At 40.4% G+C, this 26,350-nt stretch overlaps 1 protein-coding gene across 17 annotated transcripts in view; it reads right to left on the bottom strand.

Annotated features, from left to right (window-relative positions):
* Positions 1–26,350, bottom strand: part of Ltbp1 (latent transforming growth factor beta binding protein 1) — a 434,527-nt gene that overhangs the window by 7,734 nt on the left and 400,443 nt on the right. For all 17 annotated transcript variants that reach the window (XM_074049480.1, XM_074049477.1, XM_074049476.1 and 14 more), the window contains one exon: positions 6,574–6,696. In XM_074049480.1, the coding sequence (XP_073905581.1) occupies positions 6,574–6,696 (123 nt within the window). The remainder of the gene's footprint in view (positions 1–6,573; positions 6,697–26,350) is intronic.

Genomic DNA, 26,350 nt, shown 5'->3' with positions numbered 1-26,350 from the left:
ATAAAGAAATCCTAGATCTAAAATACACAATACATCAAATGGACCTAGTTGATGTCTACAGAACATTCCATCCAACTTCTACACAATCTAAATTCTTCTCAGCAGCCCATGGAACCTTCTCTTTATCCTAGGGCACAAAGCGAGCCTCAGCAAATATAAGAAAATAGAAATTATACTATGCATTCTATCTGATCACAATGCAATAAAACTAGAACTCAACAACAAAAGTAAAGACAAAAAACATGCAAACAGCTGGAAACTGAATAACTCATTGATTAATGAACAATGGGTCAATGATGAAATACAACAGGAAATTAAAAAGTTCCTGGAAGTCAAGGAAAATGAAAACACAACCTACCGGAACCTATGGGACACAGCAAAGGCAGTCCTGAGAGGAAAGTTTATAGCCATGAGTGCATATATTAAAAAGACTGAAAGATCCCAAATCAATGACCTAATGATACATCTCAAACTCCTAGAAAAACAAGAACAGGCAAATCCCAAAACAAATAGAAGGAGAGAAATAATGAAAATGAGAGCCAAAATCAACGAAATAGAAACCAAAAAAACCATACAAAGAATTAATGAAACAAAAAGTTGTTCTTTGAAAAAATACAAGATTGACAGACCCCTGGCAAACCTGACTAAAATGAGGAGAGAAAAAACCCAAATTAGTAGAACCAGGAATACAAAGGGGACATAAAAACAAACACCATGGAAGTCCAGGAAATCATCAGAGATTACTTCGAGAACCTATATTCAAATAAATTCAAAAATCTTAAAGAAATGGACAGATTTCTAGATACATATGATCATCCAAAACTGAACCAAGAGGATATTAATCACCAGAATAGATCTATAACACAAAACGAAATTAAAGCATCAATCAAGAGTCTCCCTAAAAAGAAAAGTCCAGGACCTGATGGATTCTCTGCTGAATTCTATCAGACCTTTAAAAAAGAACTGATACCAACTCTCTTTAAACTGTTCCACTTAATAGAAAGGGAAGGAAAACTGCCTAATACATTTTATCAAGCCAGTATTACACTTATCCCAAAACCAGGCAAAGACACCTCCAAAAAGAAGAACTACAGGTCATTCTCCTTAATGAACATTGATGCAAAACCTCAATAAAATAATGGCAAACTGAATTCAACAATGTATCAAAAAGATCATTCACCATGACCAAGTAGGCTTCATCTCAGGAATGCAGGGGTGGTTCAACATACAAAAATCAATAAATGTAATAAACCACATTAACAGAAGCAAAGACAAAAACCACCACTTGATCATCTCAATAGATGCAGAAAAAGCCTTTGATAAGATCCAACACCATTTCATGATAAAAGCTCTAAGAAAACTAGGAATAGAAGGAAAGTACCTCAACATAATAAAAACTATATATGACAAAACTACAGCCAGCATTATACTTAATGGAGAAAAACTGAAACCATTCCCTCTAAAATCAAGAATTAGACAAGGATGCCCACTATCTCCACTCCTATTCAACATAGTACTGGAATTCCTAGCCAGAGCAATTAGGCAAGAGGAAGGAATAAAAGGAATACAAATAGGAAAAGAAAATGTCAAAATATCCCTATTTGCAGATGATATGATCCTATATTCTGAAGACCCAAAAAATTCTACTCAGAAGCTCCTAGACACCATCAACAGCTATAGCAATGTAGCAGGATATAAAATCAACATAGAAAAATCATTAGCATTTCTATACACTAATAATGAACAAACTGAAAAGAATATATGAAAACAATTCCATTTACAATAGCCACAAAAAAAAAAATCAAATACCTAGGTGTAAACCTAACAAAAGATGTGAAAGACCTCTACAAGGAAAACTATACACTTCTGAAGAAAGAGATTGAGGAAGACTATAGAAAGTGGAGAGATCTGCCATGCTCATGGATTGGTAGAATCAACATAGTAAAAATGTCTATACTTCCAAAATTAATCTACATATTTAATGCAATTCCCATCAAAATCCCAATGACATTCATCAAATAGATTGAAAAATCTATGGAAACATAAGAGGCCACGAATAGCCAAGGCAATACTCAGTCAAAAGAACAATGCAGGAGGTATCACGATACCCAACTTCAAACTATATTACAAAGCAATAACAATAAAAACAGCATGGTACTGGCACAAAAACAGACATGAAAACCAGTGGAACAGAATAGAGGACCCAGATATGAAGCCACACAACTATAACCAACTTGTCTTTGACAAAGGCGCTAAAAATATACGATGGAGAAATAGCAGCCTCTTCAACAAAAACTGCTGGGAAAACTGGTTAGAAGTCTGCAAAAAACTGAAACTAAATCCATGTTTATCACCCTATACCAGTATCAAATCAAAATGGATCAAGGACCTTAATATCAGACCCCAATCTCTAAAGTTGGTAGAGGAAAAGAGTAGAAAATACTCTGTAATTAATAGGTATAGGCAAGAACTTTCTCAATGGAACCCCAGCAGCTCAGCAACTAAGAGATAGCATAGATAAATGGGACTTCATAAAACTAAAAAGCTTCTGCTCAAGAAAAGAAATGGTCTCTAAACTGAAGAGACCACCCAACAGAGTGGGAGAAAATATTTGCCAGCTACACATCAGACAAAGGACTGATAACCACAATATATAGGGAACTTAAAAAACTAAATTCTCCCAAAATTAATGAACCAATAAAGAAATGGGCAAGTGAACTAAACAGAACTTTCTCAAAAGAAGAAATTCAAATGGCCAAAAAACACACGAAAAAATGCTCACCATCTCTAGCAATAAAGGAAATGCAAATTAAAACCACACTAAGATTCCACCTCACCCCTGTTAGAAAAGCCAACATTAGCAACACCACCAACAACAGGTGTTGGCGAGGATGCAGGGAAAAAGGAACCGTCTTACACTGTTGGTGGGAACGTAAACTAGTACAACCACTCTGGAAAAAAATTTGGAGGCTACTTAAAAAGCTAAACATTGATGCATATGATCCAGCAATACCAGTGTTGGGGATATACCCAAAAGACTGTGACACAGGTTACTCCAGAGGCACCTGCACACCCATGTTTATTGCGGCACTATTCACAATAGCCAAGTTATGGAAACAGCCAAGATGCCCCACCACTGACGAACAGATTAAGAAAATGTGGTATCTACACACAATGGAATTTTATGCAGCCATGAAGAAGAACGAAATGTTATCATTCACAGGTAAATGGATGGAATTGGGGAACATCATTCTGAGTGAGGTTAGCCTGGCCCAAAAGACCAAAAACGTATGTTCTCCCTCATATGCGGACATTAGATCAAGGGCAAGCACAACAAGGGGATTGGACTTTGAGCACATGATAAAAGCGAGAGCACACAAGGGAGATATGAGGATAGGTAAGACACCTAAAAAATTAGCTAGCATTTGTTGCCCTCAATGCAGAGAAACTAAAGCAGATACTTTAAAGCAACTGAGGCCAATAGGAGAAGGGGACCAGGAACTAGAGAAAAGGTTAGTTCAAGAAGAATTAACCTAGAAGGTAACACACATGCACAGGAAATCAATGCGAGTCAACTCCCTGTATAGCTATTCTTAACTAGCAAAAACCCTTGGTCCTTCCTGTTATTGCTTATACTCTTTGTTCAACAAAATTAGAGATAAGGGCAGAATAGTTTCTGCCTGGTAGCAAGGGTTTGGGGGGGTAAGAGAGGGAGGGGGTGGGGGGAAGGGGGGAGAAATGACCCAAACAATGTATGCACATATGAATAAAATAAAAATTAAAAAGAAAATATTGCAAATTCCATGTATCATAGCAAAATCCTTCTGACTTTATAGCTAACAAAATGGTTTTATTTATTTATCTATTTCTTTACTGGTGGTACTGGGGTTTGAACTTAGAGCCATGCAAGTCCTATATCACTTGAGACATGACCCCAGCCCAGTAAAATTATTTTCCATTCCTGAGATGAAAACATAAATCAAAATTGAAACTCGTATATACACCAAAGGCATTTCCCCAAATACTTTTGTGGGACTCTAAAACAGGCAAGCAGACTTCAGCCCTGGTTCAAATCTGACCTGATACGTTTTGGAAATGAGTATAGCCATATCCATTTTCTAACATAACTGTCAACGACTGCTTTCGTGATAGCATGGCAGAGTTGAATTGCAACAACAGAGCCTATGTGGCCTGAAAATTCTAAAAAATGTTACTATTTGACCCTTTATAGAAAAATATGGTGCTCTCTGCTAATAAACTTCAGTTCTAGAAATACTTCTAAACTGAAGGTAACGAAGATGGTGAACCACGAAGGTGAGGAGACCCTTGCTCAGCCTACCCTGTAGTGCGCTGCCTACTGCACAGGATCACTTCTGCGACTGGCCAGGAAACTGGCTGGGAGCGGGGAGATTATTTCTCTGTAACTTGGAGGACTTTTAAAGGCCACGACGGAGTCAAAGCTGGAGGTCTGAGAACTGTGTCATCTTCCTATGTTGCTCAGTAGAAGCCAGATCCGACACACCAACGTGGATTTTTTAACATTTGTAGTGAATTTAGAGAGAATATCAGAGGAATGCTGGCATTAAGAAGGAGACACATAAGCCAGGACATTTCAACATTTTAATTCCTGGAGTCTGAACTATAATGTGACACAGGCTACACACACAAGCCATGGGTTGGGTCAGCCCTTGCATACAGACTTACCTGGTATTTCTGGGTTTATGGGGCAGAGTGGGCTCCCTTTCGACCCTGACATTTCTTTTTCTTTTTGTACATAAATGTTTACTGACCTATAACATATACGGTGATGTGTACAACCGTAAGTGCACATTCATAGCTGTGAGTGCATCAGGCCCATTTCGTGAATGACACGCGGTCATGTGTCGTTGATGAGAAGAAAATGTTGCTAACCTCCTGGTGTCAGAGGTCAAGGTGGTGGCTGCCTTGGGAAGGGGGTGGAAAAGGACAGCAGGGCTTTCCAAATGCTGGCAACATTCTTGACTTGGGAGGGGTTGTATGGTCCAGCCTGGTGCTAATGGTCCAGCCTGGACTGATGTCCGTTCTAAATTCTGCTAGCTGATTAAAACCCAGCATCCTTTGAAAGAGTTAAGAATGGATCATCTCAAAATTAGCTGGAGTGGTAAACTATGTCAAATCACTTGAGGAACTGCAACTTCAGCATGGGCCACTGGGCCTGTCTTTTCCTTCACACTGCAAACAACAAAGATTCTTTTGGGAGGGATGTCCTTCACATCCCTAGGCCACAGCCCTCATAGGTACATGTCTAGAACTTACTTTTCTAGTCCAGATATCCGTCTGTCTTGTCATTCCTCCATGAACTTTTTGGTTTTTGTCAGAACAGTATAAAAGCATCATGTTTGGTCATTTCTTCGGACTTCACTCTTGTGAAGCCTCTACCCCATTAAATTTTTAATAAACATTTATGCGTTTTCTCTGGTTTATCAGTACTTATACTAGTTGGGTAGATAGATCAGCCAAAGAACCCACATAAGAATTAGTTCAAATAGGGGAACTGTGCTTTTCTACATTTTCGAAAACCAAAGAGAAGAAGGAAAAGCTCTTTTGACTCAGAATAGAAACAGTCGCCAAATATGCTCTCAGGCTCTGCTGCTACCCGGGGCTCAGTCCCAACATACTAGCTTTGCACAGGTGACAGAGCACCAAGCAAAGAAAAGCTTTGCTGTGTTTTATAATTGAGCAGCATTCCTATAGTCCTAACCCTAAAGTCTGTGGTCCACAAGGACTCCTGTCTGAGAATATGGTACACTACCTGTGTGAGGCCAGGCACCTGAATCAGCACTTCTCTGTCCCCATTCTTGAGGTGAGACAACTCATTGTCTACCAATGGTTCATTCTCAATTGCTCATTTTTCAACCTTCAAATCCGATGTCCCCATGGAAACCTTGAGCTTGTGTGCATGTGCAGGCTTCCTTGCCCACAACCTCTGGCCATACTCTGCAGGACATTTCCTTTCTAGAGGGGACACCATTTGAACATACACACTCCCACCTCCCCCATGAAAGCACTGCTCACGAATCGAGGAAAAGCTGGCACCCATCACTTCTTACTTAATAAATCCCCTCACAAGTATATTCTGAAAATTCATTTCTGACGAATAGCATGTTTTGTTAACTTCCTACTCTAAAACACTGGTGACGATCAACTTGGTGCAGGTGATATTTGTCATTCCTTTGTAGAAAAAATAGCTCTCCAAGAAACCCAGGAACCAGACCACCACATCACGTGGAAAGAAAGAATTTTTCCATGGTAAGCATAACAGTCAGATCATTTTCAATCCTGGAAAGAAAGTAAACACACAGCATCCCCACCTGGAACATTAATCTTGGAATCGTGGGTTCTTAGCCTTGAGTGTGCAGAAGAGTGGCAATGGGGCTTGTAAACTAGCCTGCTGGGTCCCACCCACCTAGTCTGACGTGCAGGTCTGGCTGGACCCTGAGCATCTGCATTCCACACAAGTTCTCAGGGATCACATTTTGGGAACACTGTAGTAATCTCTATCCACAGTTTAAGTAACTGAACAATTCTGCTTACGGTCCTGAATGAAGTAAGGATCCGTCTCTGGAGTGTACTGCTCACTGAAGTCCACCAGAGCATCGCGTCCATACGGTCGCCGGCGTCCTGTCACGGGGATGTTACACAGCTGGGCATAGTCATCTAAGAAGGAAAAGGGATGACATGTAGTGGAGTGAGACCCCATCACTGCTGGCTCATGCTAGACATGCCCACTCACCACTCAGGCTGCTGTGGGGCTGGCAACGGCCTCCCCAGCTGCACTGCTCCTTCTCGCTGGGGGTTCTGTACATCCAACGCAAAGAATGCCATAGAGCGCAGTTAAGATTCCCCGCTGAAGACCAGAACTAGCTGAGTAATTCACAGAACACATCCCAGAACACCAAGGAACTGAAATATGGTCCCCCTATGACTGCTTTGGCCTATTGGAAGAATGGCTTTATCCAAACCCGTCAGGAGTTATCATCAAAAAAACATATTTAAGGTTAGAGTAGTCATTCTTAATGGACAGGTACTTTTTCACTCACTAGAAACAGGAAAAATGGTTATTCCTTCTTAGAAGTCTCCTGATGTGGGTATATTCCAGGAATGACGCGCAGACCCTAGATGTTCCCGGCACACTGGCATGATCCCATTCCATGAGAAATGCTAATTTTATTAAGGAAATAGCTGAACCTGGGAACAGTTCCTTGACTCAAAAAAGAAAAAAAAAAAACCCCAACCAATCAATCAATCAATCAAACAAACAAACAAAAAGCCCAGTTCAAAGAGAAAGAGCACAAATGCTTGTCAGTTCTGCTTAAAGTTTGCAAAAGAAGCATTAAGGATTTTCCTTTGAGAGCAAGATTGTTCAAATGTTTCTAAGTTTTAAGAGCTGAGGTCATCTCTCTTGACTTTTTATATGCATTTGTTGTACATCTGAAAGGGAGGCTTGTTCAATATTTCATATCCAAGCCACAGTGTGATTGAGAGTGAATGTTAAAAATGAATTAATTCCTATACTTATTTGTAAAAGTAAATCCTGAGATGGCTGGACCATCCCCTTGGACATCTGACTGCTGTCGGGCAAGCTGTACTGAGACTTGAGGTCCCAGAGATGTCAAGTGACACACAAAGGGCCTGGCTGGGGCTGTCTGGCCTCTATCCTGCATTCTCCCCAGAGACCATGCCTCCTCCACTGAAGAAATGAGATGCTGTCACCACTCCAAGTTCTCACCATCTCACAATGCCAAAGGAAGGGACCCAAGGTGGGAGTGAAGAGCAGGAGCAGGGTCGTACTCCTCTGCAGTGTTCTGAAACAGCTTCCTGTAAGGGCTGTATTTGAACTACAGCTATGCAGGTGAACAGGAATTATGGGAAAGGACATTTGGATTGATTTTAAAGAGCCACCCAAAGGCATGGATAAAGGAAATTGTGTTTGGAAGCTACCTTGTAGTTCCTGAAGAAACCTGGCCCAAGCTGGGGAGAGGGGCGGCAGAGAGAAGGGGGGGTACCTCAGGGACCTGATGCATCTTCTCTCTCCTCTCTTTTCCTCCCACCATCTATTTTTACTCTTAAGACTCTAGAACTTCTTGTCCCTCATGACTTTACTTTCTCTGATACATTAACATGCCAAGCTTCAAGATGGTTTTGGTCAGTCATCAAACATCATTTTTGCATTACATGTGTTCTCTCTTGTGTTTGAACATGTGTTACATCCCCATCATCACTAGGACATGTATTTTGAATTATTTTTCCGAGAGCATGGACGAGTCTGTCCTAACCCACTCTTGTTGCCTCTCCCATTGCACACATCTGCTCTGATTCTTGGCCAGGGTCAGGGGTGACATGAGCCTGGGGTAATGGCAAGAACCTGGGCTCTGGAGGCAAAGGCCGGGGCTCAAGTCCTGATTGCACTGTTTACTTTCCACCACAGCAGTCTTGGGTGCCTCAGTTTCCATATTTGTCCTACAGGAGTAATAATTCCTATTTGTTGCTGACATATGAAAAATGAGACAAAAGCAGGGAACTGTTCATGAATCTTGAAGCAAGAAAATGGAGGTTACAATTTCTTTTTCTGATAGGCAAAAGCACTAAGACTCTACTGAACATCTGAAGCAAATGGAGATTTAAAAAGACAGTCTCAGAGTAAGTAGCTGATATAAATTTTAATGTTAAAACTTAAAGCTATCCATGGCAAAGAAGTGTGAAATGGAAAAGCAGTGTGTAGGTATTTTTTGTAGTTTCAAGATAATTTGGAGTCTTACTTTATGTCCAACAACAAAGCACAGAATTCTTGACTGCCTGAAAATTTAACTACTTGATTAGGCTGTGATAAATGATGAAAAATAGTTCATTTTAACATTAGATCCACACAACTCAAATAATAGGGAAAAGATGTCCGGCAATCCTAAGCATTTGCTTGATAGAATTATAAAGGTCTTGAGTAGAGGGGTTCAGCTGTCTTTCAGGGGAGCAACAGAAGGAGACAGAATATTCTAATGAGTCTTGGTATAGGCAAATTTCTAACATGTCCTGGGCCTCTGAGCATCCCAGCCACAAGAATACCCATTCATCTTGGGGATGTTAGCCCTGATTAGTCCTAGGACTGGGTCACTGGCAGAGTCTAACCTGGGGGACAGTAGTGGATTGTGTTTGGCTGGGGTCCAGAGCCCAAGAACAGCGGGCCCCTGAACTATTTTTTACAGCTTCCCATGAGAACCCACGCGAATCTCTTGGCTCCCTGTGTGGACATGCACAATGTACTTTCTGTCCTTAGAGTCTCTTTCCTTTCCAAACACCCTTTACTTATGCACACTAACAACAATTAATCACCTAGATGTCTTTGGCTCTGTGCAGAGGAACAGTTTTGCTTAGCAGGGCTTGTCCTGGGAGGCACAGTTTGTGAATCAATACCACTTCTGAGGCCCTATACCATGTGTCCATCTGGGATCCAACCAAACACAAATGTGAAATGAATAGGAAATGGAAATATTTGCACCTCCCAGTCTCCCCTCACCCACAGCACTCCACCTCCCCAAAGCTTAGCTGGATCAAAGCTGTGAAAGGGACACATGAGGTGGTATGGGACACCATTGCTAAGTGGTTTACACAAGATGCAAGTCATTGAACATGCTAATTTCCCTGGCATGGTAGATTCATGTGACAGATGGTGTTGCTTTGATTTTCACTTTAAATTGAAAAAAAAATTTTTTTTTAATTACCCCCTGGAGCCAGTGGGCCTGGGACCCCTGCTGTCAGCAGCAAGGGAAGCACATTACGATATCCTGGCAGGAAATCTCCAGTCTTGATGACAGACACATCTGCAGGGCTGGTCTGGACAGTCACATGTCACAGTGCTACTCTGGCATGTGAGGAAACCAGGAGGTGAAGCTTTCGCTCTGTCTGAGGCAGATTAAATTCAGCTGCTTTTACAAACAAAGCAGAGGCTGTATTTAGGCCTCCACATACCAGGGCTAAAAACCTCGCATGCTACAGTTTGAACTGTGGGTAGATAAGAAACAAAGACAGGTTCTTATGAATTAAGAAAAGTGGGTCATGTTTTCCTCACACTTCTCTACCAGGTGTTTTTCCTATAGGTTTAAATGTGGACTAGTAGTTAATGGTGTTTAGAAAAACACCTACACAACTAGAATAAGGAGGAAGGGGATGGGGAATGGAGTGTAGAAATTTTCCTTACTGGAAATTAGCAAAAGCTATCATATTTTTTTTAAGTTGACTGTTTACAGAATATTGCATCCAGTACTGGTAAAGGAAGATGACAGGCCATGGCTGGTATTCACACAACACTGTAGAATTGGCTGTCTGCCCATGTGAGTGACACCCTCTCTACTGTTTCAGAGAAGAATGAATAATTTCTGCAGAAAGGCAATAATCCTGCTTTCCTGAAGTGAAATGTGCAGAGCTGAACACAACACTGGACACACTAACCAAAGAAAGGACCTGGAGTTAAAAAACCTGGGTTCTGGGTTCTAGTCCTTGTTTCTCCATGGCACAAGGTAACTTTTTTTGTTGTTTTTTTTTTTGCATTACTAGGTTTTAAATTCATGCCCTCACACTTGCTAGGCAGCCACCCTACCACTTGAGCCACTCCACCAGCCCTTTGTGTGTTGGGTATTTTCAAGATACGGTCTTGTGAACTATTTGCCCGAGGCTGGTTTCAAACTTCGATCCTCCTGATCTTTGCCTCCTGTGTAGGTAGGATTACAGGCGTGAGTCACCAGCATTCATTCAGTGACTCATGGATCGATTCATCCATTCATACAACCAGCGGCTGAGAACAGTATGAACAGGTTAGGGTTTGAGACAGAGAAAGAAGAGATGGGGAAAATCCATTCTGTAGGTGAGCATCAGATGAAGAAGAAAAAGGTTAACTGCGAGAGAGAGAGAGAGAGAGAGAGAGAGAGAGAGAGAGAGAGAGAGAGAGAGAGAGTCGTAGGCACATATAAGAGACAAGAAAACAATAGGGAAACTAAATTCCGTGCAATGCTAGCTACTGTAGATTCCTGCCACAGAACAACTGAGAAAAAGGAAGTTAGCAAGCACACGCAGTGCAGTTCCAATATGCTTTTGCATATACAGTTTCATTTAAAGCTCAGAACAACCCAAGAAAGAACTGTAATTAGCTCCTTTTGTTTCCCATAAGGAAATTAAGGTTTATGGCATAACTTGCCCAAGGTCAGGCAATCTGAACCTTAAGTGGCCTGTCTGCTAAGCCATGTTTTTCTGTCCCACGGCCAACCTTCCGACTCCCTAGCAAAATGATTAAATGAACTCCTCAGACCTCAGGCGTCAGGTAAGTACTTGTGATTCAAATTCCAGGGAGAGTCATAACCATGAATGCTGATGAGCTCAGCCCCACCAGGGTCAGTTCTATCATTAGCAGGATTTATGTTTATTGAATTTGCTCGATTTATTAGGTGAAAGAGATCAAATTGCTTAATGTTCAATTAAATCGTACTTGTCGAGGACAGGGAAGTAATGAGGTCCAAGTCTTGGCAGGGGCTTTCTCTACCATGGGACTCTTGTGATGTTAAAGCTGAGGAAACTCACGGCCACACACCAGTCAAGTTCTCCCACCCAACCTTCACCTAAGGTTACCTTTCCAAGTCCAGTCACTCCCGGCATTTCCATCAGATGGTGCTCAGTTAGTCAAACAACTGCTGAAACAGACTGGTTGCGTACAAATGCCAAAAAAAAAAAAAAAAAAGATGCTCCTTTTGTGTTCTAAAACCTGGATTAAAACACTTATATTCTTGTAATAGTATTAAATTATGCCACACAGGGCTGGAGGCATGGCTCAAGTGGTAGAGAACCTTCCTAGCAAGTGTGAAGCCCTGAGTTCAAACCCCAGTACTGCCAAAAACCAAAAACCAGAAAAAAAAAAAAGTATGCAATGGAGGGAAGGTTTGTAATAATGACTGATGGCCTGAAGGACTGAATGAACTGTTTCCCCTCAGTTCTAAGTATCTAGAAATTTGGAACACAGCAAGCCTTACCTTCAGGCAATTTCAAAAGAAATTAGGAATGCAGTGACCTCTAATATTTGACTGAATAATATAAAAAGAGATAAATAGGAGGAAGGTTAAACATCTTGATTTCCTAAACTGATCTACTTCTTTTTTTTTTTAACTACAAAGACAGGTAAGCCATTTCATATCTTCTTTCATGGTCTTAGAAGTGACAACAGTTAGGAAAAATAAGCATTATCCATAAGGAGTATATTTCATTTTTTTTTCTTTTTCTTTTCTTATTAACCAAGTAAGAATTACTCAAGGGCAAGTCGTGGTGGCTCGTGGTTGTAATCCCAGCTAACTAGAAGGTGGAGACTGGGAGGATCACAGTTCGAGGCCAGCCCAGGCAAAAAGTTAGCAAGACCTCCATCTCAACAAACAAATTAGGTGTGGCAGGTTACCTCTGTAATTCCAGGTATGCAGGGGGTTTTAGTAGGAGGTTTGCAGTTTAAGTCTGGTCCTGAACGAAAAGCATGAGATCCTATCCACAAAATAACTAAAGCAAAAAAAAAAAAAAAAAGGTCCGGGGTGTGGATCAAGAGCTAGAGCCCCTGCCTAGCAAGCACAAGGCCCTGAGTTCAAACCCCAGTACCACCAAAAGAAAAAGAAAATAAGACTTAAAAAAAAGGTACAGAGTATGTGTTTAAGAAAAAAGGAAAAGCTGTCTCACATTGTGACTTCACTAAAGCCACTGAAATGCTCATTGTAGAATGCCTGATTTATATTCATAAATTTTACCTCAATTTCAAAAATTGTAGAGAAACATTTTGGGAGGGGAAGTGTGTTTTTATATGTTAAGTCTGGAATTCATCTAACCTTTCTGTCTTTAACTGGTAAGACAAAGAAACAAGAGTGGACCTCCAAGGTCCTTTCAAAGCATGCATAGTGTATGATCTTAAATAGAAAACTTTTTTTGGGGGGGGAGGTGGCTACACCAGGGTTTGAACTCAGGGCCTCACACTTTCTAGGCAGGCTCTCTACCACTTGAGCCACTCTACCAGCCCCTAAACAGAAAACTTCTCACTATGAGGCTGGAAAAACCTTGGGAAGAAAATGTCACAGGAGCCTGAGGCTGCAATGTGAGGTACTGACCACCACATGACACTATTACCTTCAGGTGTCGCCCACCTGGATGCTCAGAATAATTGATAAGTGTGGAGTTAACAAATTATAAGCATGGACAGCCTAGCTTTCCCATGATCCCCTCTGCTCAAGGAAACTGTGGTTTACAGAAATGTAGTGGTATCCCAAGGTTAGGTCACCTTTTTTCTGTTTTCTTTAGTTACACATAAATTATTAAAATAGAAGGACAAAGAAAATTATGGCTGGAGGAGTGGCTCAAGTGGTAGAGCACCTGCCTAGCAAGTATGTGGCCTTGAGCTCAAACCCCAGTGCCACCAAAAAAATAATAAAATAAATTTAAAAAAATAAAGTTATTTTTAAAAGTATCCCTCCATCCTTCCTTTCTTTCTTTCTTTCTTTCCTGGCAGTACCAGAGTTTGGACTCAGGGCTTTGGCATTTGCTAAACGGTGCTCTACTTGAGCCATGCCTCCAGTTCTAACATTGCCTTTTAAAAATTTTTTGCAGTAGAGAAGTGTTAAAATTTTTTGCTTAAAACACTCCTGAATTATGTTCAAAAGTAGAGATCTCAAGATTCTGAAATAACAAAGATACTCCTTTGTATCCATTACCATTATTTGAAGAGCAAGTTGTAAGTAATGAATGTAATACTAAAGTAACACTAAAGAGTCACTTTAGTGAGCATGCATTTCATTCAATTAGAGGGAATACGACATCACTGCAAAGAAGAAAACTGGACCTATTTTAAGATATCTGAATTTAATTTCTTCATATGGTGGCTATTTACCTTAATTTGAGACAACTCCCTCTTCCCCCCAGGACTGTTGCCAATCAGATACAGTCCTAGCAGCTCTTACTTCTGCCAGTGATCTCTTTGGCTGTCCTTGATAGGGGCTCATGGTTACCACATGAATGGTGTCTTCTCGCTTTGAGCAGTGGGCAACCAGCACAACTGTTCACAGCAGCTCTGCCTGTGCTGAGATTTGAAACTCAGACGAAAGCATAAGAAAGGCTTCCCTGTGTCAGGAACCCTCCCAATGAGCCAATCTTGTAACCTGCTTCTTTCTTAAAGAACTGGCTACTGATGCCGGGCTAAACAATTGCCTTTCTGGACTCTGCTCCCTGAAAATTCATGCAAACACAACAATCTGCTTCCTTGTTTGGTTTGGTTTTCAGTGACTGGAGTTAAACCCAGACCTCTCACAAAAACTCTGTCAATCGAGCAACATCCCCAGCACTGGTTGCTTCCGAAACACCTTCTAGATGCCTTTCTCTCTATCCGGAGGGGCACAACCTTCCTCCTCTGTCAGACTTGCCTGCGCTGGCCACTAGGCCAGCATTGAAAAGCCAGTAGCCTACAACTTTGTTCTAACCATGGTTGTCCATTAAGATGAGGTCAAAGGCCAGGCACCAGTGGCTTATGGCTGTAATCCTAGCTACTCAGGAGACAGCGATCAGGAGGATCAAAGTTCAAAGCCTGAGACCCTCTCTCGAAAATACTCAGCGCAATATAAGGCTGGCAGAGTAGCTCAGGAGATAGAGCTCATGCCTAGCAAGCATGAGACCCTGAGTTCAAATTCTAGTCCTGCCAAAAAAAAAAAAAAGAAGAAGAAAAAGAAAAGATGAGGTCAAAGAAATACAACCTTATTTGAATTCAAAACCTTAGGGCTGGGGTGTGGATCAAGTGGTAGAACACCTGACTAGTAACTAGAAGGCCCTGATTTCAAACCCCAGTATGGCAAAAACAAAGCAAAACAAAACCTTAAACACAGACCAGGGCTTCAAACAATTATGTGCGATGATCGTTGTCCTCATCTCACTGATTATGTTCATTCTTCAGCATATCTTCAACTAGTTCCATCATCGAGCAGAAAGAAAACCAGCAAACTATATTTTAAAGATGTGAAAGTAAATTCACTCAAGCATAACTCATTTAGGACCAGATGACACCAAAAGGTGCTTTCTAGAAAATGGCACAACTGTTCATTATCTCCAATGTCAAAGCAGGAAATTGAAGCAGCTCAGACAGTTACTTTGGAGATAAATTAGATTGCCTGTTAGCTAAAAACAAAAGCATTATGTTTTGTGATCAGATTACTTCATTTCTCTACTTTGGCTCTAAATCAGATTCTGATAGGACATCAGTGAGATTGTAACCATAATGAAATTTATTTTCTATTCAGATTATTTTGTGTCAGAGTGTAGCCAAATATCTTCATACTACTTCCACGCTGTGTAGCTCTTAGGAAAATAAACAGGAAAAAAAATGGACGCTCCCAAGTCCAAGATGCATAAAAATTAAAACTTCACAAGTGCTGATGTCACCAATAGGTCACCTGTTAATCAGGCTCCCCTCACATTGAATGGATTGTTGCTGAGGAGTGATGGCTTCCATCACTTTCACCACAGGGAGCTCATGCTGCAGCCAGCAGTCTGGGGACAGCTGTGGGTCCTCCCTAGCTGACTGTCTAAACACTCCCTGACTCTTCTGTTCTCCAGGGAACATAGCTTGCTTGGGGACACCCCTCCAGAGCTCTGACCTCAGCCCTTGGGCAGGAAATGAAGGCCTATCCTCCTCCCTCTACCAGGGTTTGTTTTTCAAAGATTTTCTTTTCTCCTAATATGTTTTTAGTCAATGACTGCAATGTGATCATAGCCAGAGTGTGACTTTTTGCCCATTAATTGCTTTTCTTCTAAAGCACTTGCCAAAATTCAGATTTTTTTTTTTAAATCCTCATTGTAGTTACATCTCTAGTAATTTTCCTTTTATCCATGGTCCCCCCTTTTGTACCTAGCTTCGTTCCTGTTCACCTGGCCTCTTTTAAACTCCACTGTCACTTTCCCAGGGTAATAACAGAGGCCTGGATAGGCCACCAAAGCCCTGTTTGGCTGGTAGGTGTCAACATGGTGGGCAGGCCTGGTGGGATGACCCTCTTTAAGAGAGGGGGTCTGATTCTTGAAGGAGGGCAGGTGATTGGGAAAGGGTTTTATTTGTTCTTATTACCTTCAGAGTTACTGCCATGGAAAATGCATATTACAAGAATTAGTAGACAAGCAAACCACTTTCCCTGTTAACACAACAACAATTAGAACAGACCTTTCCTCTCAGGTAGGGCTGGGTAGCACTAATCCTGGTGTTATGTCCTGGTTTTAATTCTCTAGTAACTGACTGAATCACTGATGACTTTCTCTACCCAGCATCCTCAGCTGGTCCAAGGTGGTAATTCCACTACAGAGATAATATAGCAACTTAGGTTTAGAATATTAACACTTAAGTGTTAGATCGAGGCACTCCCCTCCCCCAACCTGTTATTATGGATATCTATCTTGTGAAGAGAACAGTGTAATCCAAAGTCTGATAGTGTTTACCATTTCAACTTGAAATATTAAGATCTTAAGCTGAAACAGAATTATGAGAATTTGATTAGGTTGGTAAACTGTATTTAATTTTATTAGGGAATCCAATTGGTTGTATTTAAGTCTGACTCATTAGGTTTTAAGAGCTGCTTAAATACATAAGAAGAAAATGCTTCCTAGGAGTGTGGGCTGCTCTTTCAGCTATATCAGGTACTTGAGAGAAAAATCAAATGGATAAAATTTATAAATGAAGACCGAAGTGTTTATGAAATGGTCAGAAATTAGAGAAATAAGTTAAATCTCTTCCTTGAGACATACAAGTACACAAAAAGTAAGAACCAATCTATTTTATAGAAAGTTAGCTGACTTAGGATGGCAAATGTGTCCAATGAACTTAGAATCTTAAGATCTAGGCTTCACATTTATAAATGGAGCCAATCAAGCATTCACTCAGACCCAGCACTGAATGGTCCTTTCTGTGATAAAGCCTCCCTCACACCCGCAGGTCACACTGCTGCCTCAGGAGCCCTGGGGACCCGGGAGAAGCTCCTGCAAGTGCACAGCGTTATTGGGGTCTGTGTTAGTTCCCAAACACTTGATCTCTGCATTGTTTTTGATTTTTGCCTTCCTTCAAAAAGACTCCAAGCTCTGCATTACAAGGTAGCTATGTGGAATAAACAGCAGCTCAACTTATTGCCTGGAATAGGATTTGGTAATCACTGCTAGCACCTATGGGGCACTTACGTGCGGGTCTCTCAGGCACTATTATCACATTTAACCCTTGAGCGCCCCCCTGAGGCAGGTGTTGATACTGTCATTTCACAAGAAGGAAACAGATAACCACTTTACACATCAAAGAGCTGTGTGTGCATACTTAATATTATTTTGACACAGTCTCATTATAGAAGGAAAAACATTTTCACTCTTTGAGAAGGGTGAGAGAAACTTTTCTAAATAAATGAAAAAATCTTTTCAATGACAGACAATGTAATTGTGTACTGGCCATCCCATATGGCATCCAATTCAATTCTGTCCCAAAGAACTAGATCACTTGCCTTGTTTAGAAGACACCCAGTGTGGGTGCACACAGAGGGTACATTCTGTTTGCAGGCATGAGCGCCACTCCATTTAGGAGGTCTATGATGCCTTTCTAGTTTAATTCTAGTTTCCCATTACAATTTCTTACAATTACTCTTGCTCGAATCATAATGCCCAGAACCTGTGATCAAAAGGGCAAATGCTTTCATATGACAACAGTATGAATTATTACAACCTCACAAAGATGATCAAGGAGAGTCAAGGAACTTGTCCAGTGCAATGGCTAGAACCAGAGCCAAAAGTAGAAAAAGATCCCTGGACTGCCTCAACCAACAGCGGTCACCATTTGCTGTGCCTCACGTGGAGGGTGTTCCAAAGATAACTGTGACTGCTGAAAGGCCTTTTGCAACTATTGCCCAGTTATGATATCTTCTCTAGTTTAGTCCGTGAGTCAAATCCTTGTCTTCCTTCACACCTCCAAGAGTATTATGAAACTTCTTACATGGGGATATTTGGGAGTGTATAAGAGCCATGCATAGACAGGGAAGAAGTCACAGGCTCAATCTCATTAAGGCAGATCCCAGAGCCTTTTAGTTTTGCAAAACTACATGAAAAAAATTGGGCTAGATAAGCTTTTAGGATGTATTAACCTTTTGCCATAGCAAGTGGCAAATTCATTAAATGACATCATATGTGTACTGACGTGACATAATATTCAGCGATAAATATTCTAATTCTGAATTTTATTTTACATTCCACTAACTACTGTATATCTCAGTGCTCAAGAGGTAAAGCACCTGCCTAGCAAGCCTGAAGCCCTGAGTTCAACTCCCACTATTGGCAAAAAAAAAAAAAAAAAAAAAAAAAATCAAACTGTAAGATCAGTCCCCCAATTTTTTGCCTAGTACACAGCAGGCACTCAGCATGAAATAAAGGAATATGTAAATACTTTAAAACTGAAATAGGTAAATAAAAAACTGTAAATCTTATAAACTTTAAGATACGTGAAACACATATGCAGCAATAATCACTCTTAGCATCGGGAGGGAGGCATAGAAATAGCTCTTCTGACTGCCTTTCGTTCCCATGGCCGGTCTACCTAACGGAGGAGCAACCATGGTCTTCCACAAACCCTCACACGTGCAGATCCACAGTGCACCTTGGTGCTTTTTTCCCCCTTTATTAGTCATTCATTTGACACTTACATAGGAACACAGTGGTGAAGCAATCCTTGACCTCAGAGTTTAAACCAGTGAGGCGGGATTCCAAGATGGCGGCTAGAGGTAGGAAGCAGAAAGCGACCCTCCTATAGTGAAATCTTGGAGAGACGCTGGAGACACACTTTGCAGGCATAATCACCGAGAAAAGGCATAACTTTGACTCCTCCACACCTCCAGCTGGCGCAGAGAATCTCCACTTCACGTTAAACGGAGAACCGAGGAGGCCCCCGGGGCCGCCAGTGGCCGGCGCCCATACGGCTTGGGAAGACGCGGACCAGGTGAGCTTCGCGGTACTGCGGTTCCCCACAGACAAGCCTGGGCCAGAGCAGCATAGCCCCCTGGACAGACTGACCTCCACCCGGGAAAAAAAGAGAAACTGAGTACTAAGCAATAAGAACAGTTAAGACGCTGGAAAGAGGGTGGGGCGCCCTGAGCGCTGAAGATTGGGGGAAGGGAACCCTTCCCGTGACTGTAAATAAACGAGCCGGGCGGGCCGGAGAGGCTCTGGCGGGAGCGGGGCGCGCCAGCAACCAGGAGCGGGACGCTTGTGAGAGGAGGGAAGACCCACTTCCCACGTGAACTGTAAATAAACACGCAGGCCTGACAACGCGGGGCAGTGTCGCCTTTCCCAGTGCTTGAAAAGGGAAAAGCCTGTAGCAGAGGCCGCCGCACAGGAGAACTCTGAGCAAACAAAGCCTGTGGGACCAGGTGAGCGCTAAGCTCACCCCAGAGATCTGCATAAATAACGCCTCCAGCTACAGGCTGAGATCACCAGGCAGGCAAGCCACAGTTGCAGATACCACTCTCAGAACTGCCTCCAGACGCTTTTTTTTCTTTTTCTCCCTACCTTTGATGAGAGAACAACCGAATTGCACCTGCAAGCCAAAAAACTTACTGAAACTGTATTGCATTTGAACTGGGGACACTTGGTGGGGTTTTTTTTTTGTTGTTGTTGTTGTTTTTTTCTTCTGTGGGTGTGTGAGTGTAGTTTTGTTCTACTTTATGCATCCCCTTTGATGAGACAACTACAGAACAACATCTGAGGCACCAACTCCAGGACTGGAGATTGAGACGGACATCCAAATTATTAAGACTGAAATTGCATTGCATATAAACTTGGAAGTTTTTTGTGTTTTTTTTTTTTTTTTAATTTTCTATTTTCCATTTTATTTTAATTCATTTTTATAAATAGATATTACTTTCATATACTTATTTTTTATTTTTTTATCTTTGATTTTCAATCCTCTCTCTGTCTCTCTATTGTCTGTTCAGCTTACTGTCGATTAGTACACTAACACTCCCTGTTTATACCTTTGAAACTCTCTTGTCTGATACCTTGTTCTGCTTTCTCCCTCTTGTCTGTATATTTGTTTTCCCCTTTTCTTTAACTTCTTGCTTTCCATCTCAGCTCACTCTTCCATTCTCAATATTACCATTGTTATTATTACAAGCTAGAAAATACTTAATTACACACAGTACAGGGACAGTAACAACACCAAGGACAATGACGGGAAGACAGAAAAAACAAGGAAACCAGTTTCCCCACAGCAAAAAATTAGTACAGGAACCAGAGGGGAATGAAGAGAACAGAAACTCAGAGCCAGACTCCAACAAAATGAAGATAAACTATGCCAAAGGACCCAATGAAGCCTACAAGAATAATTTAAAAGAAGACATACTACAAGTACTCAATGAGAATTTTATAGAGATGATACTGGATAGAGTCAACCAAAATGTACAGGAGACACTCAAGAAATTCCAAGACAATAAAAATAGAGAATTTGAAAAAGCAAAAGAAGAAATAAAGGAAACCATAGAAGCACTGTATAAACACCAAAGTGAAAGAGAGAACACAATGAATAAATGGATAAATGAACTCAGGACAAAAATAGACAACAATAAAGAAGAAAACAGCCAGGATATGGAAAACCTCAGAAAAAAGAACGAAACAGAACTGCAAAACAAAACGGAAGGCCAATCCAGCAGAATAGAACAAACAGAAGACAGAATCTCAGAACTTGAAGATGAAATGGTAATTAAAGGAAAAACTGAAGAACTATTAATTAAACAACTCAAGACCTGTGAAAAGAAAATGCAAGAACTCACTGACTCCATCAAAAGACCAAACTTGAGAATCATGGGCATCGAAGAAGGAGAAGAGGTGCAAGCGAAGGGAATGCGTAATATATTCAACAAAATAATAACGGAAAATTTCCCAAATCTAGAGAAAGATATTCCCATACAAATGCAAGAGGCCTCCAGGACACCAAACAGACCAGATCAAAATAGAACTACTCCACGACATATCATCATTAAAACAACAAGTTCAGAAACTAAGGAAAGAATATTGAAGGCTGCAAGAGAGAAAAAACAAGTAACATACAAAGGTAAACCCATCAAAATCACAGCAGACTTCTCAACAGAAACATTAAAAGCAAGAAGAGCGTGGGGTGAGATCTTCCGGGCACTGAATGAAAATAACTTCAACCCCAGGATACTCTACCCAGCAAAGCTATCATTCAAAATAGATGGAGCAATAAAAGTCTTCCATGATAAGCAGAAACTAAAACAATATGTGACCACAAAGCCACCATTACAAAAGATTCTGCAAGGGATCCTGCACACAGAAAGTGACACCCAACTTAACCATGAAAAGGCAGGCAGCACCAAACCACAGGATAAGAAAAAGCAAGACAGTAGAGAGTAACATCAAGTTAGGTACACACAATCAAACCTTCAAACAACTAAGATAACTAAATGGCAGGAATCACCACATACCTATCAGTACTAACACTTAATGTTAATGGACTTAATTCACCCATCAAAAGACACCGTTTGACAAAATGGATTAAAAAAGAAGATCCAACAATTTGTTGCTTACAGGAGACTCATCTCACCGACAGAAATAAGCATATGCTTAGGATGAAAGGCTGGAAGAAGATTTACCAAGCCAATGGCCCCCGAAAACAAGCAGGAGTAGCAATACTTATCTCTGACAAAGTAGACTTCAAACCTACATTGATCAAACGAGATAAAGAAGGACATTCCATACTAATAAAAGGGGAAATAGACCAAAAGGAAATAATAATCATCAATCTGTATGCACCCAATGTCAACGCACCCAATTTCATCAAACATACCCTGAAAGACGTAAAAGCATATATAAACGCCAACACAGTGGTTGTGGGAGACTTTAACACTCCATTATCATCAATAGATAGGTCATCCAAACAAAAACTCAATAAAGAAATCCAAGATCTAAAATATGCAATAGATCAAGTGGACCTAGTAGATGTCTACAGAACATTTCATCCAACCTCTACACAATATACATTCTTCTCAGCAGCCCATGGAACCTTCTCCAAAATAGATCATATCCTAGGGCACAAAGCAAGCCTCAGCAAATATAAGAAAATAGAAATAATACCGTGCATACTATCTGACCACAATGCAGTAAAAGTAGAACTCAACAACAAAAGTAAAGACAAAAAACATGCAAACAGCTGGAAACTAAATAACTCATTACTTAATGAAGAATGGATCATCGATGCAATAAAAGAGGAAATTAAAAAGTTCCTAGAAGTCAATGAAAATGAAAACACAACCTACTGGAACCTATGGGACACAGCTAAGGCAGTCTTGAGAGGAAAGTTTATAGCCATGAGTGCATATATTAAAAAGATTGAAAGATCCCAAATCAATGAACTAATGATACATCTCAAACTCCTAGAAAAACAAGAACAAGCAAACCCCAAAACAAATAGAAGGAGAGAAATAATAAAAATAAGAGCTGAAATCAACGAAATAGAAACCAAAAAAAACATACAAAGAATTAATGAAACAAAAAGTTGGTTCTTTGAAAAAATAAACAAGATCGATAGACCCCTGGCAAACCTGACTAAAATGAGGAGAGAAAAAACCCAAATTAGTAGAATCAGGAATGCAAAAGGGGAGATAACAACAAACACCATGGAAGTCCAGGAAATCATCAGAGACTACTTTGAGAACCTATATTCAAATAAATTTGAAAATCTAAAAGAAATGGACAGATTTCTACATACATATGATCATCCAAAACTGAACCAAGAGGAAATTAATCACCTGAATAGACCTATAACACAAAATGAAATTGAAGCAGCAATCAAGAGTCTCCCCAAAAAGAAAAGTCCAGGACCTGATGGATTCTCTGCTGAATTCTATCAGACCTTTAAAGAAGAACTGATACCAACCCTCCTTAAACTGTTCCATGAAATAGAAAGGGAAGGAAAACTGCCAAACACATTTTATGAAGCCAGTATTACACTTATCCCAAAACCAGGCAAAGACACCTCCAAAAAGGAGAACTATAGGCCAATCTCCTTAATGAACATTGATGCAAAAATCCTCAACAAAATAATGGCAAATCGAATTCAGCAACACATCAAAAAGATTATTCACCACAACCAGGTAGGCTTCATCCCAGGGACGCAGGGGTGGTTCAACATACGAAAATCAATAAATGTAATAAACCACATTAACAGAAGCAAAGACAAAAACCACTTGATCATCTCAATAGATGCAGAAAAAGCCTTTGATAAGATCCAACATCATTTCATGATAAAAGCTCTAAGAAAACTAGGAATAGAAGGAAAGTTCCTCAACATTATAAAAGCTATATATGACAAACCTACAGCCAGCATTATACTTAATGGAGAAAAATTAAAACCATTCCCTCTAAAATCAGGAACCAGACAAGGATGCCCACTATCTCCACTCCTATTCAACATAGTACTGGAATTCCTAGCCAGAGCAATTAGGCAAGAAGAAGGAATAAAAGGAATACAAATAGGTAAAGAAACTGTCAAAATATCCCTATTTGCAGATGACATGATCCTATACCTTAAAGACCCAAAAAACTCTACTCAGAAGCTTCTAGACATCATCAATAGCTATAGCAAAGTAGCAGGATATAAAATCAACATAGAAAAATCATTAGCATTTCTATACACTAACAATGAGCAAACGGAAAAAGAATGTATGAAAACAATTCCATTTACAATAGCCACAAAAAAAATCAAATACCTAGGTGTAAACCTAACAAAAGATGTGAAAGACCTCTACAAGGAAAACTATACACTTCTGAAGAAAGAGATTGAGGAAGACTATAGAAAGTGGAGAGATCTCCCATGCTCATGGATTGGTAGAATCAACATAGTAAAAATGTCTGTACTCCCCAAAGTAATCTACATGTTTAATGCAATTCCCATCAAAATTCCAATGACATTCATTAAAGAGATTGAAAAATCTACTGTTAAATTTATATGGAAACACAAGAGGCCACGAATAGCCAAGGCAATACTCAGTCAAAAGAACAATGCAGGAGGTATCACAATACCTGACTTCAAACTATATTACAAAGCAATAACAATAAAAACAGCATGGTACTGGCACAAAAACAGACATGAAGACCAGTGGAACAGAATAGAGGATCCAGATATGAAGCCACACAACTATGAGCAACTTATCTTTGACAAAGGAGCTAAATATATACGATGGAGAAACAGCAGCCTCTTCAACAAAAACTGCTGGGAAAACTGGTTAGCAGTCTGCAAAAAACTGAAACTAGATCCATGTATATCACCCTATACCAAGATTAACTCAAAATGGATCAAGGATCTTAATATCAGACCCCAAACTCTTAAGTTGATACAAGAAAGAGTAGGAAATACTCTGGAGTTAGTAGGTATAGGTAAGAACTTTCTCAATGAAACCCCAGCAGCACAGCAACTAAGAGATAGCATAGATAAATGGGACCTCATAAAACTAAAAAGCTTCTGTTCATCAAAAGAAATGGTCTCTAAACTGAAGAGAACACCCACAGAGTGGGAGAAAATATTTGCCAATTATACATCAGACAAAGGACTGATAACCAGAATATACAGGGAACTTAAAAAACTAAATTCTCCCAAAACTAATGAACCAATAAAGAAATGGGCATGTGAACTAAACAGAACTTTCTCAAAAGAAGAAATTCAAATGGCCAGAAAACACATGAAAAAATGCTCACCATCTCTAGCAATAAAGGAAATGCAAATTAAAACCACACTAAGATTCCACCTCACCCCTGTTAGAATAGCCATCATCAGCAACACCACCAACAACAGGTGTTGGCGAGGATGCGGGGGAAAAAGGAACCCTCTTACACTGTTGGTGGGAATGTAGACTAGTACAACCACTCTGGAAAAAAATTTGGAGGCTACTTAAAAAGCTGGACATCGATCTACCATTTGATCCAGCAATACCACTCTTGGGGATATACCCAAAAGACTGTTACTCCAGAGGCACTTGCACATCCATGTTTATTGCAGCACTATTCACAATAGCCAAGTTATGGAAACAGCCAAGATGCCCCACCACTGACGAATGGATTAAGAAAATGTGGTATCTATACACAATGGAATTTTATGCAGCCATGAAGAAGAACGAAATGTTATCATTCGCTGGTAAATGGATGGAATTGGAGAACATCATTCTGAGTGAGGTTAGCCTGGCTCAAAAGACCAAAAATCGTATGTTCTCCCTCATATGTGGACATTAGATCAAGGGCAAACACAACAATGGGATTGGACTATGAGCACATGATAAAAGCGAGAGCACACAAGGGAGGGGTGAGGATAGGTAAGACACCTAAAAAACTAGCTAGCATTCGTTTCCCTTAATGCAGAGAAACTAAAGCAGATACCTTAAAGCAACTGAGGCCAATAGGAAAAGGGGACCAGGAACTAGAGAAAAGGTTAGATCAAAAAGAATTAACCTAGAAGGTAACACCCACGCACAGGAAATCAATGTGAGTCAATGCCCTGTATAGCTATCCTTATCTCAACCAGAAAAACCCCTTGTTCCTTCCTATTATTGCTTATACTCTCTCTACAACAAAATTAGAGATAAGGGCAAAATAGTTTCTGCTGGGTATTGAGGGGGGGAGCGGGAGGGGGTGGAGTGGGTGGTAAGGGAGGGGGTGGGGGCAGGGGGGAGAAATGAACCAAGCCTTGTATGCACATATGAATAATAAAAGAAAAAAGAAAAAAAAAAAAAGAGTTTAAACCAGTGAGACCTTTCTCTTAATTTACACACCAAGGAAAACAAGGTACAGAAAGTCGTTTGTCACCACATTCATGGGGGACAATCAGGAGCGGGGTCCGTGTACTGACTTTTTACCTGGAACTCATGAGCCTTCTTTTCCTACCCCGTCCTAGCACTTGTGGCTTTGACTTTGCACTTAAAAAAAGCAATGTTTAGCTCAAATAGGATAAGTTTGTATGTTGTAAAAATATAAAATTCAAACAGTGAAAAGGGGACAGATACATATCAGTCATCAATGTAGCTAGACATGTCTTCCTATCAATTTATTATGCAAGTGATAGTTTCACAAACGTGTTCTTCTATACCATAAAAAAAATATAGCCTAGGAGCTGGCAGAGTGGCTCAAGTGGTAGAGCACCTGCCTAACAAGCATGAGACATGGAGTTCAAACCCCAGCATGACCAAAAAGCCTGGTAAAAATATAGCTTAGACACCATTCTATATTCTACAGCTATGTCTCATTTTAA

This window comes from Castor canadensis, chromosome 12 (assembly GCF_047511655.1).
Source record: "Castor canadensis chromosome 12, mCasCan1.hap1v2, whole genome shotgun sequence".
NCBI lineage: Eukaryota > Metazoa > Chordata > Mammalia > Rodentia > Castoridae > Castor > Castor canadensis.
Note: the sequence above shows the minus strand (reverse complement) of the source record. Positions and strands in the feature narration are given on the sequence as shown.